A 20047-nucleotide genomic window follows, 5' to 3' on the forward strand; every position below is an offset into this window, starting at 1 on the left:
CTGAGCAGCATGGACGCTGCTGACCGCCATCTTACCCTTGGGGTTCCCTAGGCACGCGTGTCCACTCCCCGACCTGCTTTAACCACGTCATGGCTGGGACCTCGGGGGCGTCCGCATCAGATGATGTCACTCATCTCCGATATTTAAGGTCACCGGCCCAGATAGCCAATGACTTAGCAACGAGTTCATCTTGCTGAATCTACCTAATCTCTCTTCAGCGCTTGTTCTGGTTCCTGCTTCTGTGGTGTGAGACTACCAGGTACCCACTCCTCGGGGGCCCTTCCTCGTCTCTCAGCTATCCGCTCCTTGGAGGGCCTTCACCCGGACTCCTGCCTGCCTCGCTTCCCGAGGCTTTCTACAGAACTACTTCCTTGTCTCCTGTTGCTGTGAGTGATCACGCTGTGGACCATAATGAGATATCTACATTGGAATCCTCTCCGGTGTACCCCGCTCTGTGGACCATTGCCATAATATCGCTAGAGGAGCCCTCTCCGGATCTACCCCGCTCTGCGGACCCATGCCGTGATATCACCAGAGGAACCCTCGCTGGTGTACCCCGCTCTGCGGACCACTACCGTGACCTCCCACCAAGGAACTTTCTTGTGAACCATCTCTACAGGCCCCATGTGACTTCAGTGACTGTAACTATCGCCCAGCATCCCCCGCTCCTCGGGTAGTGCCACATCTATTGCTTGACTCTTGTCCTCAAAGTTGAGTCTGACGTCAGCACTTGCGCTGTCGCTCCGTGACCCGCCTTCAGGGGTCACCTTCTCTTTCTCCTTCTCTACCTCTGCAATATAACATCCTGCAGCCGAGACTCCATCTTCCAACGGTGAAGCTCAGTGGGGCTCCTCCCCTTGGTGGTTCCACCTCTCACCTCGGCCAAAGGGCCCACATGCTATCAAATCCTAACAAAGGGATTACTCAGGAGTAATCTTAGGAAATATTTCTGTGCAGAGAGGGTAGTGGATTCATGGTGCAGCCTCTCAGTGGAAGAGGTGGAAACAAAAATAATCTTTGAATTCAAGAAAGCATGGGATAAACACAAGGTATATCTGAGGGAGTGATGGGAATTGTAAAGATAAATTAGTTGTATGGATGGGCAGATTAGACAGGCCATACAGTCTTTTTCAGCCATCATGTTTAAAACTGAAAACGCATGTTTTACCTGAAAATTATTCTCATTTGAATTGGAATCGTTAAGAGGAATTGCTCACATTTAATTCTAGTTCTATCAAGAGCCTTTCTTTATTGTTGCTTGGGGCAAACTGTGATCTATCTTTAATCTGTAACTCAGTTATCTACTATATTAATCCAGGAGTTAGTGTCATTGCTATTAGAGAATGAGTGACATCTGGTACTGAATACATTATGTCTGCTCCTTGAGCCAAAAGAGAATCTTCATGGGTTGACGTTTTTGAACTGTGATGATTTTTTGTCCCTTTAATTGCCTTTTTCTCAATGCTTAATTTATGTGGACTTCCAATAAATTTTTCTTTTCTATTTTGAAACAAAACTTTTGGCACAGATTGCTGTTCCTTTGGAGTGTGACTCTCCTTGGGCTTTATAGTATATGCTAGCCCCCTCTGGCTGTATCTGGATCCAAGGCTGCAGTCTGGTTTTTCCCAACCTAGCAGTGCCCTTGAATTTTGTACACTTATCAAACCTGAGTGTATGCTGGTGCTATCCATACTATTAGGACAGCTACTAGCATGGATCAACTGTATCTCAGGAGCTCATCTTCTTATTTCAGTCTAAATCATCAGGATTACCAACATAAAACCACACAGTGACACTTCCTCATATTATGTGACATGAGAACCTGCCTTCAAGAGCATTTTTGTAAAATCTTGTTTCAGTCCTATGAATATTATTACCATTCTCATGCCATAGCTGTCAACAAGTGGAATCCATTATCTCTGTGCTATGTATGCAGTATCAAAATATGATTTTTTTTTCATAGCTGAAAACAGCAAGCAACTTTTCAATCACACACACACCCTACACTGCACAGTTATGCTCACTCTTATTCTATCAGGCCATAGCACAGCATTTACCACATGTGTTTCAAAGTAAGGGAATACTGAGCTTTAAACCACAGTGAAATACTAATACAATTCCTGTACTGTACTGAAAAATAAGCTGTACGTTTATGAGCCCTCGACAATAACAACTGCTAATATGCAAGATAAACATAAGAGCATATTTTAGATAGCCCCTCAGGCTTCTCTTGATTGATGAGGTAGAATATTTTGTGTATGTTAATATATTTGGCAATGCTGTTTGGGATTTCTGAGTACAGAGATCTAATGACGATGATAAATGAATTAAAATTTAGCAGACATTATGTCTGCTGCTGCCAAGAGGCTAGATGTCACAACTGACTGGTATTATTTGTGATGTTGACCATGCCATAGTGGAATATCTTTGTTCTTGTCAGGTGGATCTACTACATCCAATGATTATTCATGGTATAAAGACACAGGGGGCCCGAGAGAGGCTGTCCAGCCTCTACATTTCTCAGTTCATCATCTTTCACAGCCTGAATGGGGAGACCTGGAAAAGATACAAAGGGAACTCCACAGGATCCCAGATGGTGAGTATGATAACACAATTCCTTGACTGTTACTCATAGGCCTGGTTTCCAGGTCAACCGAATTAAATTTAACATGATTATTAGTCAAGCATATTAAATTAATATTTCATATTCACAAGCATATTCACAATATTACATATTACACAAGCATATTAAATGAATATTCTTTATGGATATCTTAAAAATCAAACCTGTTTACAACATTTGAGGACTAAGGTTTTCCATCCCTAGCCTAGTCCTTGGGGCTTAATCTGGCTAAGAAGGTCTAGGTGGTGTGACCAGACCTTCGTATTCACCACCATTTCTTAATGATATCATCTTAAGGTAGTCATCAACTTCCATAAATAGTTTACCTATAAAGATTTTCATAAGATTACAATTTATTTCAACACATTTCTGAAACTGAATGTGACGCTGTCTGAGTTCATTAGAAAAGTGCCATTCAGTAAAATGTAGAACTTTCCAGTAGAGGGAGGTTCAGGGGCATTCAGGAAGTGTGAGCTAAAGAAGTAATGGATAAGAGGTTCCTTCCCCCAAAGGAGATTAGTTTGGTATGACATGTAGAAGCGCCTTCTACTAGGCACTGAGATATCTGTGAATTTTGAGAAGATTCTTGTAAGAGTAAGGTCTCAGGCATCCCCAGTGTGCTCACTAGGCTTCTAGAGAGACCACTTACATCTCTCAAGCACACTACACAGATCATCTGGAAGAATCTATCCCATAGTCCATGGGACAACAATCTTTTTTCTAAAGACGTCTGCTGCCAGTGTGGGGAAAGAGGAAGGGTAAAGTTTTCCCTCTCTATGTTTGGGGCTGACGAAGACATGTCCTGAGGTGGATTGTTGGAGAATTCTGCTAACTGGTGATTCAAGCTGCATGAGAGAAGATTGAGTAACCACTGTGAGTTTCTGTGAATGACTAAGAAGCTGTATCAACTGTTTTTTAGGGATGTGCAGAAGGAAAAAATTGTTTCATTTCATTCATTTGCTTTGTGGGGATGTCAATTTGTTTCATTAGTTTTAAAATGAAAAAAAAAATATTTAATTCTTTTTTTTGTGTTTGCCTTTAAAGTCAATGTGGGAAGCATTGCAATCTATTTTGGGCTCTAGAATTGGGACTTACTGATCAAGTCTCATGAAACTTGTGGGAAGAAATCATCAGAAGGGGGAAAGAACTCCAAAGTACTTAGACTATAGCAAAGTGGCACCAAAAATGGCATGAATAGCCTAAATCTCCATAAAGGGACAAGGAATACCAATAGCGATAGGAGTTCTCCTAAGCATTGTCAGAAATACAAAGAAGCAGCTAGAAAAGGAAGGACACCCCATGGTTCCAAGAGGGCACCAACAGTGGCATGAATCCTTGAAGGCAGCATGAGAGGCAAAGCGGCACCAAGTGACATCAGCATCTTAAGGCACCATGAAAGAGAAACAAAGTAGAAAAGGTGGCAGTAAAAACCTCAAGGAACTAATAAAGTGCAAAGAAGCACAAAGATTGGTATCAACATACCAAAAGAACATGAGAAATGCAAAGCAGCTCCCCAGAGTGGCAGGAACACCTCAAGGTGTAGCAGCAAGGCAGGGTGGCAGAAGCACCCCAAGGTGTAAAATCTGGGTATGGTAGCAAAGCTAAGTGGCATAGAGAATCCCAAAGTGTAGCATAAGGGGTACAGCAGCAAAGCAGAGTCTGTCTTCCTATATAAGATTTAGTGTAAGACAAAAATCTGATGTCAGTATAATCTTTGTAGGTATAATTTTTGTGACATGAGCTTTTATTTCATTCCCTACTTGAACCTGATCTTGGTATTGGGTAGAATTATGGGTTTCTTAGGAAATGGGCCTTCTGAAAGAAACTTTAATCACATTCAGAACATGTAAATGGTTTCACTTTCTAATCAATGGAGTTTTCCTGGTAAGTTGTGAGGTTTGCTTTATTAAGAAAAGCTTTTCCCATATTCTGTAGCTGAAGTCAGGCTGTCCTATTTCTTAATTTTCTGGTTTTGAATGAGTTCTTGTTATGACTTGTAAAAGTGTGAACCCCTGGGCCGAGATGAGAAGTGTCTCCACCCACAGGGAGGAGCCCTGTGAGCCTCACCGTCGGTAGGCACCATCTCACCAATGTCAGACACAGCTGTGGAATAGAGTCTTTATTAAGAGAAGAGAAAGACACAACCTGCAAAGCGGGGCATGCAGAAAGTAAAGTTCTGAGCAGAGGGGTATACCCAAGGGTGATACCTCAGATGTGAAGATCCGGTAGTGGCCCGCAGAGCGGGGTATGCCAGGAAGTCTTGCATTAGTGTATATACCTCAGAGGTGCAGGTCCAGTAGTGGCCCGCGGAGCGGGGTACGCCGGAGATGTGTCTCAGAGATGGTAGTGAGAAGATAGTCCGAGGTGCAGGAACCCCGAGGAGGTTCTTGTAGCAGTGGTGCGGTAATGACCTGAAGACAGGGTATACCGTAGAGGTTCCTTCTGGGATGAAGCGGTTGTGGCCCGAGGCACGAGGTACGCCATAGAGATCCCACAACGAGTCTAGTAGTAGAAGTACGTAGAAGTAGATACTCACAGGAGGCAGTTCCAGGAGAGATCCCAGAGAGCGGGACAGATAGCAGTCCAAGGCAGAAAGGCCCTCTAAGGAGCGGATAGCCGGAGACTGTTAAGCTTACTCTATGCTTATGGCCAGGGGCACACAAGAACACTTAGTAAAAAGTATAATGTATTTTTTATTAGTCAATATGAGTGTTCTCGGGAGATGCTTTCGAACTGTCTAGCATCTCGCCGTATACAGAAAATGATCCTTGTTTTATAGATTACATTCATATACAGGGTAGAAGGTTCCAGAGGCTTGCATGACTGCCCAAAGGATCATTTACATAAGTTGTGATGTCAACTGCATGATTAAATCATCGCTAACTATCCTGATTGGCTTCCCAGGATGTGTAGCCCATTTCCCATGACTTTCTTTGTTCTGGTAAACTCTTGCTGGTCAAGACAATCAACACGTCTGTAACTGTGTGGATTACAAACTCCTGAGAATAGTGCCTGAAGCTCCCCTGTGGTTTCTTCTTTGTGACTCTATGAATAGACATCACTTGTCTGGTGCCAGCTTGCCTCCACAGATATCCAGGGACATTCTGTAAGTCACTCTGAGTCCATTCAGCCCAGGCAAGCCAAAGACACGCAGAGGGTTCTGGGGATTTCTCCATTTTGGTCTTCTGTGTTCAGGCATACTTCTCAAGACGAAGAAGGGCCCCTGAGGAGCAGGTACCCAGAGTGACTCACGCCAAACATAGGGGCTGGAACCAGAAGTCCACAGATGAAGCAGAATTCAGCAACGAGGGAACTCCTTGCTAACTCGTCAAAGCAAAGGGCCAGCCAGCTTAAGTACAAGAGATGAGTGACGTCATCTGGAGGGGACGCCCCTGAGGTTACCGCCATGACGTGTACAAAGTGGCCCATGCGCGCGCGCTGCCTAAGTAATTCCTGGAACAAGATGGCGGTCGGCAGTGTCCTCACGGTTCCGGGAATGCCAGGCTGGTTGGCGGTGGGTGGTGGAGGCCGTCATTCTTCCCATGGTTGTCAATACAGCAAAGAAAGAGGTGAGCATTAGTGGTCGCAGCCATCTGCGACCGACGGGCATAGCAGTTCTCTCTTTCTACTGAAGCTTTTACCACAGCTTAAACATCAAGGTTGTTTCTCCTCAGCATCTTTTCTGTTGTGCTGTGCTTCTTTCTGACTGAGAGCTTTTGTGGACACACCACCCCAGTATAATCAGCAAACAAACAGGATATGAGAACCAGGTTGGAATTGTGGAAGGGTAGAAGATAAAGAAAACTATAAAACAGATACCAAGGTAGGAGAAATTTATACCTTTTGACTGTTTTCACATTTTTATCAGTATAACAAACAAAGAAGAAAGCTAGAATGGGAGGAACACCCCAAGGCTTCAAATGAGGGCACCAACAATAGTAGCATAAACTTTTTAAACAGCATGAGTGGTCTTTCACTTGCCTTTAGTTTGTCTGCAGATGACATTCAGTTTTTTATTCCCATTCTTCCAACAGTCACATCGGTGATGGATAAGTTAGCCACCTGCATGACAAAAATCAAGGAGTGGATAACCGACAATATGCTGGCCCTTAACATCAAGAAAACGGAAATCATGCTCCTTCCTGCTCCCATATTTTAGATGCCGCTTCAAATTTCTTCTTTGAAGGCTACACTATCCCTATTCTATTGAAGGCATGAAACGTGGGGGTTCTCATCGATTCCTCCTTGTCTCCAGAGCCCCATATTGGGTCCTTGGTTCAATCTTTGTATTACAAGCTTCACCTGCTGCTCCCTTTGAAACTGCTTCTCTGTTAGTTTGATTTTTTGAACCATCATTCAGTCCCTAATCTTATCACCCCTAGATTATTGTAATGCTCTATTTTTGGATCTGCCCAACTCTCATCTTTATGCCCATCAACTAATCCAAAATTCTGCAGCTCATCTAATTTCTGGCACCTCTTCATGTAGTCACATCTTTCCAGTTCTCACAGAGTTGCGCTGATTACTCATCATATGGTGAGTACAATTCAAAACTCTCAGCTGGATCTTTAAAGCCGTTCATGGGTTAGCCTCACCTTGCTTATCTTCCTCTATTCGTATATACCAGCCAGCCTGTGGTCTCTGCTTTACCTCCCAGCATTTACTAGAAATCCCCTCTCTCAAACAAGCACGGCTATCCAGAGTCTTGCAAGAGCATTTTTCTATTGCGGGCCCAGCAATAGATCAGAAATTTCATTTTTTAGTTCTTTTAGCACCCTAGGATGCATACCATCCGGTCCAGGTGATTTGCTACTCTTTAGTTTGTCAATCTGGCCTACTACATCTTCCCGGTTCACAGTGATTTTCTTCAGTTTGTCTGACTCATCACCCTTGAAAATCATCTCCGGAACTGGTATCTCCCCAACATCCTCATTAGTAAACACGGAAGCAAAGAATTAATTTAGTCTTTCTACAATGACCTTATCTTCCCTAAGAACCCCTTTAATCCCTCGGTCATCTAATGGTCCAACCGACTCCCTCACAGGTTTCTTGCTTTGGATATATTTTTTAAAGTTTTTGCCTCTATGGCCAACTTAATTTCAAATTCTCTCTTCGCCTGTCTTATCAATGTTTTACACTTAACTTGACAATGCTTATGCTTTATCCTATTTTCTTCAGATGGATCCTTCTTCCAATTTTTGAAGGATTTTTTTTGGCTAAAATAGCCTCTTTCACCTCACCTTTTAACCATGACGGTACTCATTTTGCCTTCCTTCCACCTTTCTTAATAATTGGAATACATCTGGACTGCGCCTCTAGAATTGTATTTTTAAACAATGTCCATGCTTGTTGAACACTTTTAACCTTTGCAGCTGCACCTTTCAGTTTTTTTCTAACATCCCTATACCAAATATAAAGCAACTTATCCAAATACATTCTTTATTAAAATCTTAGACTGTGCTTACCCAAAGAACTTAAGTCTACGTAGGAGCCTTTCACAAGGTTTTAAAGTGAGTGGTGGAAAGGGGAATAAAACCAGGGTTTCCAGGTTCACAAATTCAGGCCAATGCAATACAGCGCGTTCATCCTAGTGCATAGCTTGCTGCACGGTTGAACGCATGTTTTGAACATGCTACAATAACTCCCCATGCAATAATGGGATTAGCGCATCCAAAACACATGTCCAAACCAGCGCGTAGCTATTAGCCTCATCTACATGGCATTTACATGTGATGAGCACTATTACCGCAATGCAAAAAATCACCTTGTGCCTGACACGCACATTTTAACATAAAAAACTTAATGCCAGCCCCAGAGCTGACGTTAAGTCTTCATGCACTCCAAGCCACTACATAAAAAGCCAAAAAAACTGCTTTTCTGTGGTTCTTCCTATTTAGCGTCATCCCCAGGAGAGGGGGATGTGCACAGGTTGAAAAAACGTGCACCCAGTTTGGACACATGTTTTTTCGCGCTTGATATTGCATTGGCCATCTTATGTTGTAACTACCATGGTATATTGCTAATCATTGACAAGATGATCTATCTCAGCAGTATCCAAGCATTGCTTTTCAAATGGTTTGTACATTTTATACCTTCCCCTTAATTTTATATAATGGTGATACAGACCTAACCCTCTTCTCTAAGATGATGCGTAGGGTGGGGGAAGGGACGAAAAACTACTCTTTGGTCTGGATTAAGAAAATAGGATGCATCCATGCAAATTCTTGCAGCATTTGTGGATAATGCAAGTACCAGTTGAAAGCAATAGTATATAATATGTACCATAGCCAAACACATATATAGAAGAGAGCAAACTTCAGGCCTGCTTGCGTGCTAACAGTCTCGGACCTATTGTGTTAGCTCATATCCAGTTTCATATGAAATACTAGAAGCCAATTCTGAGTGATTTAAGAAGAAGGCTAGAGACGATACAAAAGAGGTTTTCATGCAGCTGCCTAAAATACCCATCTGTCATTTATCTTGTGTGCACTCACACATTCCCATTGCAAATTATTGCTCTACCCTTCTGACAGGTGTTCTTTGGGAATGTGGATGGTACAACAGTGAGAGATAACTCTTTCAGCCCTCCAATCATAGCAAGGCACATCCGCCTTCACCCTACTCACTACAGCACCCGCACCACCCTGCGCATGGAGCTATTGGGTTGTGATTTGAACAGTAAGTGTGCCAAAAGTCTCTTACATGACAAAATTTGGTTAATCAGTAGAGTAACTTCATGACACTGTACTTTTTGTGTGGCTGGCCCAGTAGATGTACACTTTGCTTGTATCCTGGAGAATCTAGGGGAAGCTGCATCTATGGACCGGTCAGGCCTTGAAATGAGTGGGGTCATTACAGCGTTAGTTATCACAATCTTTCGTTGGAGGAGCTAAAGATGGTGAGGTCTACACTGCCCTTCAGCAGCTCCCCCTAACCAACACAGAGCAGTGCACAGCTCAGAGTCGGCTGTTCGCTTGACTGCTAGAAATGCTGAGCTGAAGCCAACTTCTTCGGGAGACGTGAATCAGAGGAAAACACGGAAATACAAGGGTTTTTTTTTCCAGCATTCTCTTCACATGCTGTTTTCCTGTAAAACAAGTAAAGAAAGCATGCAGCGGCCTGGTTTCAGGGATGCTTTCCAACTTAGTTTTGTAGAAGTGCATGCTGGCAGTTCGTGCGTTTGGAATGTTGGTGATCACAGCCTCCCCCATATCTCATAACCTGCTGTCCCACCACAGCGCATGGGGGCAGGGGGAAATGTACGGCTCACTCCAGGCTTCCTAACCCCAGCCTCTACTGAATGTGGGATGTGATCATCCTACAATCCCTCTGTTTCACAGAAATTACTACTACACTGAGGCATAGCTTAATTTGGAAAACGTTTCCAAAGTCAACTCTCTGCATGTTTTTCCCATTTTATTTTTCATTTAAATTTTTCAAGTTGAATCTAAGGGGCTTTCCTCAAAAGAAGCATTTAAATGCTGCTGGGATCAGGGCCAGTGCAAGGGGGTTTGGCACCCTAGGCGAGCCTTCTCCCTTGCGATCCCCCCCCCCCCCCCGGTTGCACCGCCACTCCCTGGTCTCGGCCCCGACTCCTACCTCATTCTCGATCCCGCCCGCTGATTGTGTGGTTTTCTGGGTAGCGAGCAGGTTGGGCACTGCTCACAGCCCACCAGATCTCCACTCCTCTTTGCCACCACTTGTGGCCCCATATGACTCACACCCAGTGGCGCACCAAGGGTCTCCAGCGCCCGGGGGTCAATGCATTTGTGAGCCTCTCCAGCATCCCCCCCTTAATCCTTCTTGTACTAATGCTTAAGGTCACAGAAAATCAGTGGCATCTCTAAACAGAAGAATTGTTTGTTTGTTTTTTGGGGGGGGAGCCAAAATGACATTTCTTCATCACACCCACCTCTATAGCATGGATCCTGCTTTAAAATTGGTAAAAAAAAAAAAAGCATTAATAAAAAAAGTCCAAAGGGTCTTCTGCATAATTTTAAAAAGCTGGCCAGTTTCACACTATAAAATTATTTGATAGCCTCATTCAATTAATTCTATATGGCTATAGGAAGGGACAGAATGTCAATATAAATCCTGCATTTCCAGTTCTGTAACTCTGTGCATCCACTGAAATTCCCCCGAACAATGGAGCTTGGATGTTTCCCTTACAGCTAATCATACTAAAAGATATTTTCAAATTCTGGTGTCACCTCACAGTAACAGCAGTACAAACACCTTCCACTGCCAGGCACATTGTGAACTAACACAAAACCCCGCAAAAAAGACACTCAAAATCTATACTGCAATCCCATTGTAACACAACAGAAATAACACCAAGGACTCAAACAACAATAACCCTACCTGTGAAAAAGCAAGGGTAAATATTACACTGGGTCCTAGAATACCAATACACCACCTACTGAGGAAACAAAACAAACCCGATTGCTATAGATCCCTATACAGACACTACATGCTAGCAGAATCTCTCATCATGGTCACACACACAGAGCAGAGACAGACTCTCACCAAATACAGAATACAAAATAGAGCACAAATTAGAAAAAACTGAAATGGAAACCCCAAGAAGCCAGACTGTGTATTAACAATGGAAAAACAGAACCACCATGCCTCATAAAACAATAAAATCTAGAAACATAAAACATCAGCTATAATAGTAAAACCATACTAATAAAAGAATATTTTAAAACTACTGATAAATAGAATTTCTATTAATTAAAATCATATACATTTTTTATAATTTCCCAAACACCAATAAAATATTTCAAAACAGCACATATATCAAATAACACATAATAATTAAAACTAATAAGGATTTTAAAAAGCCCCTGCTGTCCATACATGGGAGCTCTTGATTTCCAGTCACCCTGATATTGTTGAGGATTAGGAGGTTATCCTCTCTCTCTCACACATACTCACATGTCCATTCTCTCTCACACATACACTGTCACATACATACACATTCATGCTCTTATATCCACCATAACCTCTCGCTCTCACAGACACTGACACACTCTAAGGCTGTAAGATACTCTCTCCCCCTCCACACACACACATCCCACACACACTCTTACTCCCCTGGATTTTCTCATACACACTCATGCTCTCACTCTCACTGGCTCTCTCACATACACACAAACACACACACCCAGGCAAGCTCCCAATCATTCTCACACAAACACACACACAGGCAAGCTCCAAGACATTCTCACACTGAACCCCAGGCAGGTTCCCATTCATTTTCACACCACTCCCTCCCCATCCTCCAGGCATGCACACATTCATTTTCACACACACAGACCCCCAGGCATGCACCAATTTATTCTCACACACACACACACACACACATACAGCACAAACAGGCAGGCATCTATTCTCACACATACAAACCCCAGGAAGACACCCATTCATTCTCATACACAGACACACCCTCAGGCAGGCACCCATGCATTCACACACATACACCGCCAGGCAAACTCCCATTCATACACATGCACACACTAAAGGCAGACCCCCCTCTCTTTCTTTTGCCAGCAACCTCAGAGCCTCTCTCATTCCTCTGCTGCCACTGTCACTGCTGCCGAGTGGCTATTGGGGAGGTGCTGATTGTGGCTACTGGCACTGAAGCCCATTCTGCTGCCTCCTCTGTGCAGGCCCCGTGGGCTTCCAGTTCCTCCATGCTGATCTCGTAAATTGTAAGATCCACATAGAGAAAGTGCTACTCTTGCACATTCCCAAAGATTACATGTGCCAATCAGTAAAAAGTAATTTATTTTTTTTTACATTTGCTGTCTGATCTTAGTTTTCTAATCGGTTGGTCACAGGTTTGTTTTTTTTTCCACCTTCCCTTTCTTATTTTTTTGCCAATTCCTTTTATATTGTCTTTTTTTCTATTTCTTTTCTCTCCATCTGTCTTCTTCCCTCAAACACACAGGTTCTCATTCTCACATGCTTTCTTTCTCTCTCTCTCTCACACACACATACACACACACACACACACACATGCTCTCACTCTCACAAGCTCTCTCTCATACAATCATTCATACACACAGTCTCTCACTGCCACATGCTGTCTGACTCTCACACACACAGGCTCTCTCTCACTCCCACATGCTGTCCTGCTCAAGCACAGGCTCTCACTGTCACATGCTGTCTCTCTCACACACACAGAGGCTCTCACATACTGCAAACATTCAGGTCTTCACTCTCACACACAATCTCTCAACTCATCTCATACACGCACACATACACACTCTACAGGCCCTCAGCCTCTCTCTCACCTCTGGGCCTCCTCTTTACGGGTCGCCACAGGATGGGCTCTGCAGCGGCCCTGGTCTTCTCGGGCCGCGCTGCTCCTCTTCTGCACACAGCTGATGCTCCTCCTCCTTCCTGCCCGCGCAGCTCCAGCAACATTTTTCTTCCAGGGCCACGCGGGCAGGAAGGAGGAGGAGCACCTGCACATTTAGACTCGACCTTTTTCTTTGGGCTGTGGTGTCTTGAGCTCCATCACGGCCCTGCTGATCTTCTTGCTGTGTGTATCTGGCACACAGCACAGCAGTAGTTCACCGCTCAGCCGCCAGCGGGATGAGGTCCACCGGCGGCCATCAGCTGCTCGACGCCCCCTAATGCTTGGCGCCCTAGGCGATCGCCTAGTTCACCTAGTGCTTCCACCGGCCCTGCCTGGGATATTGCACTGAGAAAGAGTAAATCTTCCATATCAATCACATAATTTCGGTGGCTGTTTATTATTATAAATTCCCCTCCATTAGGGCTGTGTGGGACCAAGTGGTGATCCCTCAGGCCTGGAGGCACAAATTTACTCTGACTCCAGCCTGTTAAAACACTTATATCTTTATTTTACAGCTTCAATCAAACAAAACAATAGGAGACTGATAGACATCAGAATAGTGTACTCAGTACTCACAGCTTCTTGCAGCTTCACATAATACCACTTCCTTTACAGCTCACTGTTTGGACTGCAATATTCTACAGGAGCTGCCTTCCTCCTGGAGTCCTGGGCCTGGTCTGACTATCCCCATCTGGGCCCCAGTTCTTATTCCTCCCTTGCTGGGCCCCATCCACAGAGCTCTCTCTGAAGGGAAATTAAGGTGGACCAGGCATCTAGCCTGGTCCTGCACAGTTTTAAGGGGGGAAATAGAGCTACTCCATCTCAGGGTGCCTCTTAACTTTTTTGTAAACACGATTTTAGCAATATGAAAAATGATTGCAATAGGGGGTTATATGTGTATGGCAGTGTGCAAGTGGGCAGAGGAATATGGTAGTAGTCAACATGGGATGGTTTCATGGGGTGCATGAATATGGTGTGTGGGTTGTGGGATATGTCTATGTATATAGACATATCCCACATGGGGTGTTAGGTTCTATGTTTGCTTGGAGAGGTACAGTATGTGAGGGATGGTGTTTGAGTACAGTGGGGCATGTGGGTCTGAATTTAGTCAATAACAGGTATATTTTTAAGTGATCTAACTGCCTAAGGAGTTAAGCGGTTAGATCGGCCACTGAGGGGCTAAATCTAGCTGCATAGTTTAACTCTCACTGAAGTAGAAATGAAGCAGGCATGCCTCTTCCAACTCAGAGACAGGGGCAGAGGACATCTGAGGGGAAAGAGGAATGAGTGCTGGGTCATAGGGGAGTGGTACATACATAGTAATATAGTAATGATGGCAGAAAAAGACCAAATGGTCCATCCGGCCTGCCCAGCAAGTTTCTTACGTTAATAACTGCTGCTCTATGCAGTAACTGCCACTCCTTACTGGTTAACCTCAAGCCTTGTGTTAAGGGTATTAATATTTACAATCAAAACCAAGCAACCGTTATAACAAAATTACTGCTTATCTCTATGGGAGGCCCATCTAGTAACTCGAGGTGAGGTTTAGATATTAGTGTAGGGGTTAGGGGCCACTTTGACATTCAAAGTGAGACGTACAAACAGAACAGTGCTCTCTTGTGAAGATTTAATGAACTTCGGAGTGAGGAAACTCACCCAAAGATGAGATTTGTGCAATGTTCTCTCAACCTAGCTTGATGGACTCTCTACCTGGGTAACATCAAGCTAGGTTGAGAGAACATTGCACAAATATTTGTTTGTTTGTTTGTTTTTATATACCGAAGTTTAGCGCAGGCCTTCACTCCAGTTTACAGAAATATCAACATTTTACATGAATAATCAAACGGTTTACATTACATGAAAAATCAAACGGTTTACATTAAATATCATCTTTGGGTGCGTTTCCTCACTCCGAAGGTCATCAAATCTTCACAAGAGAGCACTGTTCTGTTCGTACTGCTCACTTTGAATATCAAAGTGGCCCCTAACCCCTACACTAATACCTAAACCTCACCTCGAGTTACTAGATGGGCCTCCCATAGAGATATAAATACCTATCTAGTGGGAGGGAATTACAGCTAGTGTCTCTCTCTCACTCCCCCTCCCCCCCAGTGGTAAACATGGTCCACTCTGCAATAAATTGCCTATTACCATAAAACATGCCCCTTTTCCTATCGCATTTTGATAAATCCATGCCTAAATTAGGTTGTGGCTGAAATTCACCTAAGCAAAAGTGTGAGGAGTAGAATTAAAGTATTGAGTAAATCCTTTGGTAGTAGGTGCAGGTCATATAATCAAGATTCTTGATTTGTTGCAAACATTCCAATTTTATTGTAATTTTTCATAATTTAAGAAGCAAGCTTCAGAAATATCACTGTGGCAAGTCTTAGTCCTTTAGCTAAGTCCCTTCCGAGGAAGCCGATAGGCAAAGCATGGCCGTCTCGGGTAACCATGTTGTGTAAAGATTAGGTATGGACTTTTGATAATGAGTTTTATGGACTTGCCACAGTGATATTTTTGAAGATTGCTTCTTAAATTATGAACTATTATAATAAGATTGGAGTTTTTGCAACAGATCAAGAATCTTGATTATGTGACCCGCACCTACTACCAAAGGATTTACTCAATGCTTTAATTCTACTCCTCACACTTTTCCTTTGATCAATTTGTATAGCACTGTGAGGTTGTGTTATCCACTTCGGAGCTCTGCTATGAAATTCACCTAAACCATCTGGCTAGGTTGTAGATGAAAATTTGCCTAAACCGATCCAGCTGTAACATAGCTAGCCATCTGGCTGTTGAGCGGCTTACGGAAAGTGAACCCATAGGTGTACAGTGCTTATAGCATTGTATGGAGGCACTTCTAAGGGCCTGATTTGTCTAGGTCTTTTCCCACAGACAAAGAAGGAGAGAAAAGTTGAAGTAAATCAGGACCTAAGACTCTCTTTTGTCCCCCATGCATGATCAGTGTTACATATTCAATTCAATCTACTGAATTTAAAATAATTGAGCATCTACACACAAAAAAAAAAAGTTTGTGCTGTAGGCCACAAAATGTGTAAAAAGCCAGCCATTTATGTGAGATTGAAAATAAAGGAACAAGTGGCAAGAGATTAAAAATGAAGTGAGTTCTATGGTTGACCTGCCAGCACTAACAGAGCCTCTCCCTGCCAAAGGAGGTTTCTTTTTCAAGTTCTTGCTTGTGAACCATTTTATAAGTTGACCAGAAAGGTAATCAGGTAGGTCCAAGATGCAAGGAAAAAACCTGATCCCACTGCCAACTATTCAGTCATATGCCCAAATATTTGTTTCTCAGTAGGAAGCTGGACTATAAGTCCTAAAAGGCCATGGGAATGTAAAAGAAAGGCAAGACAATGGACTCACCTGTCTATAGCAAGTTATTCTATGCATTTTTAAAGTGAGAGAAACTATGCATGTCACACTACTCCAGAGTCTGTTATTCAGTGCTTGTGTTTCTTGTCCAGGCTGTTCCATGCCTTTAGGAATGGAGAGTAAACACATCCATAACCAGCAGATCACTGCTTCATCCTTCATAGACAACATGTTTGCCAGCTGGGAGCCTGCCTTAGCCAGAATTAACCTGCAGGGAAGGATCAATGCCTGGAGACCCAAGGTAACCTGAGCACTCCTGTCTCATCTCAGCCACTGAAATGACTGGGAGGACCTATGCCATGAAACATGCTAAAAAACTTTTAGCGTATGAGTCAGTAAAAAGTTTACGTGCAAGGTTAAACACTACTTAACGGGCTACATAATGTGTTTTACCAGTTATTATGTTACATTTTTGCCACACTAGAGGTATGCACAGTAAACAAAAAAAAACCACTGTTCATGTTTATGTTTATTCAATACTTTGATTAATCACATCTTGTTACAATAAGCAAATCAGAGCTATGTACAATAAAAAGTCATGAGAGTACCATTAAGCAAATTACTGTAAAATTAAGTATGATAAAACAAAATAAATTAGACCTAAAATCAAACACCTTAAATAAAAAAAAAAAAATCAATCATATTGTTAAAAACAATTTACGTAAAAGACTAATAAATCAAATATCTTAGATTGGGAATGCTTTGGAACAAAAGTAAGCCTGGAGGGCTTTCTTTAATTTTAGGTAGTTTTTCTCGAGACGAATGGAGAGTGGAAATGAGTTCCAAAGGCTAGCGGCCAAGTATGAGAAGTATATTGCCCTGGCTTTCTCGAACAAATCTCTCTGATAGAAGGAAGCACTGATAGATCTTGCTGAGAGAACCGAAGGGTTCGCATGGGTTGATAGGGAGTGATGAGTGTGGCGAGGTAAGAGGGTGCTCTCCAACGTAAGATTTTATGGATCAAACAACTAGTTTTAAACTGGATTCATGCTACCTGCCTTCCAAAATCCACCAGGTTAACTGGCCCCTAAACTGAAAGGACCAAAGCATAGGGAATTCCCCCCTCCCCTCAGCACAACACGAAAAGGGCCTCTTCATGAATCCAGGAGTAAGAGGGATTGGGGCTCAGAGACCCCCCTTGGGGTGGATAAATGCCCCTCGTCAACCTGTCCTTTTTTTTTTGAGTCAGGTAGCACAGGGGCTATCCCAGCACTGTGCCCATTAAAAACTTAACACCTGATTCAAGGTAGGTGTTACATTTTTTATATTAATGAGCCCATATAATTGCATCTGAGAAAAGCATACCATGAAACTTCCCATTCACATATCAATGCCTCATTTAAATATGATGCTTCTATATTTACATTCAGGTGCACACTAAGTTTAGCATGTACGTGCATTCAGGGCCTGTCTTAGTGTGCTGTGCAATAAGGCCATGCACATTATTTTTCCATGCACAAAAATCCTTACCGTACTTTCTAAGCTTTATTGCACAGACCCCAAAGTCATGTCAAGTGAAAATCTTACAATAATTAAACATTTTTCTTTAAAAAATAAAATTGATTTCAGAACTTTGTGTCTTGATAACTTGTCCAAAGACATTTTTCTCATTTCCATTCTCTCTCACTATTTTTTTTCTTTTCTTTTCTTTTACTATCCTCCTTTTCTTCTATCTTTAACTGTTCTTTTTTGCCTTACCCTCTCCTGGTCCCAGTGGCATCACTACACAGACGTATTTGGTGAAGGGGGTTTGAGAGTGAAGTCTGGAGTCTATACAGGCAAGGACTGAACCTCAGTATAAACCCTGCTTCTCCAGTTCTATAACACATACCACAGTCAAAAAAATTCTCCCTACAACCCTAAGACATTGACCCATACAACTCACCGTAGTAAAATAAATATTCAGATTCTGGAGTCACCTCAGTAATAGCAACACAAGGACCTTCCACAATCAGACACTTTGAAAAGTAACCCAAAACCCTAGGTTTGCTATATAGGTTCTGTATACCACAGCAGCACTAACTCCAAGGACTTGAGCAGCAACAACTCTACCTATAAAATGGCTGCCCTGTAAATACTACACCAGGTCTTAAAATACCAGTACAGCTCCTACTGGGGAAAGAGAATAAACTGGATCGCTACAGATCCCTACACGGGAATTACCTGCAAGCAGAATCCATCAACTCAGTTACACATGAAAAAACATGAACAGACCGACGCTTAATATAAAATACAGGACCACCAAACATGTAGACAAACTGAACTGGAAACCCCAAGAAAACAGTCTGAGTTGTGAGTAGTGCAATACTGAAGAAAGAGAAACAGAAATGCAAAAATAGAAGAGATGCACATTTTCCAAAGCGGACATATTTCAGTCTCTATAAATTGATTTTTTTTTCTACCATTTTGTCTGGGCATTTTATTTTCTAATTGGGTTGGTCTTGCTCTCTTTTCCATTTTCCTGGTGTCAGTCTTCTAAGTTCTTTTCCAGGATTTCCTTTTTCTTTAGTATGAGTTAATTGCTTGCTTTCTCATCATAGACCTACTGGAATAACTAAAATAGACTCTTGGCCTGTTTGTAAGCATTTCACAATGCAAAACAGTAAATCTGAGTTCACTCAGAGGTTGGCCTGTGGCCTTCAAACTAGTCTCTGCCTGGGTGAAAACTCTGAATCATCCATACGGCCTAACCTCAGCCAAAGTAACAAAAAAATGAGTCCAACACCCTCCCTTCCTCCAGAGGATCTTTCCTCTTTACCCCTCTTTTCCTTGGCTCTTCCCTCATCCCTTCCGATAGTCTTTTTCCCTCCTCGCATCCTCTCTGCATGCTTCCACCTTCTCACCCTGTCCTTCCCAGAATCTTTCCCTTCTACTCTCACTGCCAGTCCCACAGTTACTGGGGCACAGTTACCTGTTCTCCCAAATCCTCTCCTTGCCCTCGAGCAACAGCAGGAGCAGCATTTAAGTGCAGGTCATCTCCTGCTGCCATGGGACCGTGCTGTGAGGTTACGAGACTGACCCCCATGGCAACAGGAGATGACCTGCACTTAAATACTGCTCCTGCTGCCCCTGAACCGAGCTGTGAGGTCACGAGACTGACCCCGTGGCAGCAGGACATGACATGCACTTAAATACTGCTCCTGCTGCCCCTGGACTGTGCTGGGAGGTCACGAGACTGACCCCGTGGCAGCAGGACATGACATGCACTTAAATACTGCTCCTGCTGCCCCTGGACTGTGCTGGGAGGTCACAAGACTGACCCTGTTGCAGCAGGACATGACATGCACAAATACTGCTCCTGCTGCCGTGGGACCGTGCTGTGAAGTCACGAGACTGACCCCATGGCAGCAGGACATGTCGTGCACTTAAATACTGCTCCTGCTGCCGTGGGACCATGCTGTGAGGTCTCGAGACTGACCCCGTGGCAGCAGGACATGACATGCACTTAAATACTGCTCCTGCTGCCGTGGGACCGTGCTGTGAGGTCACAAGACTGACCCCGTGGCAGCAGGACATGTCATGCACTTAAATACTGCTCCTGCTGCCCCTGGACCATGCTGTGAGGTCACGAGACTGACCCTGTGGCAGCAGGACATGTCATGCACTTAAATACTGCTCCTGCTGCCGTGGGACTTTGCTGTGAGGTCACGAGACTGACCCCGTGG

General features: G+C 43.4%; 1 protein-coding gene across 1 annotated transcript in view; it reads left to right on the forward strand.

The window, feature by feature from the left end:
• The window catches only part of F8 (coagulation factor VIII), a 168622-nt gene that overhangs the window by 127494 nt on the left and 21081 nt on the right, over window positions 1-20047 (forward strand). Inside the window, exons 22-24 of the mRNA XM_029607198.1 lie at window positions 2441-2596; window positions 9157-9301; window positions 16475-16623. Coding sequence (XP_029463058.1) covers window positions 2441-2596; window positions 9157-9301; window positions 16475-16623 — 450 coding nt within the window. The remainder of the gene's footprint in view (window positions 1-2440; window positions 2597-9156; window positions 9302-16474; window positions 16624-20047) is intronic.

This window comes from Rhinatrema bivittatum, chromosome 6, assembly GCF_901001135.1.
Source record: "Rhinatrema bivittatum chromosome 6, aRhiBiv1.1, whole genome shotgun sequence".
Lineage (NCBI taxonomy): Eukaryota > Metazoa > Chordata > Amphibia > Gymnophiona > Rhinatrematidae > Rhinatrema > Rhinatrema bivittatum.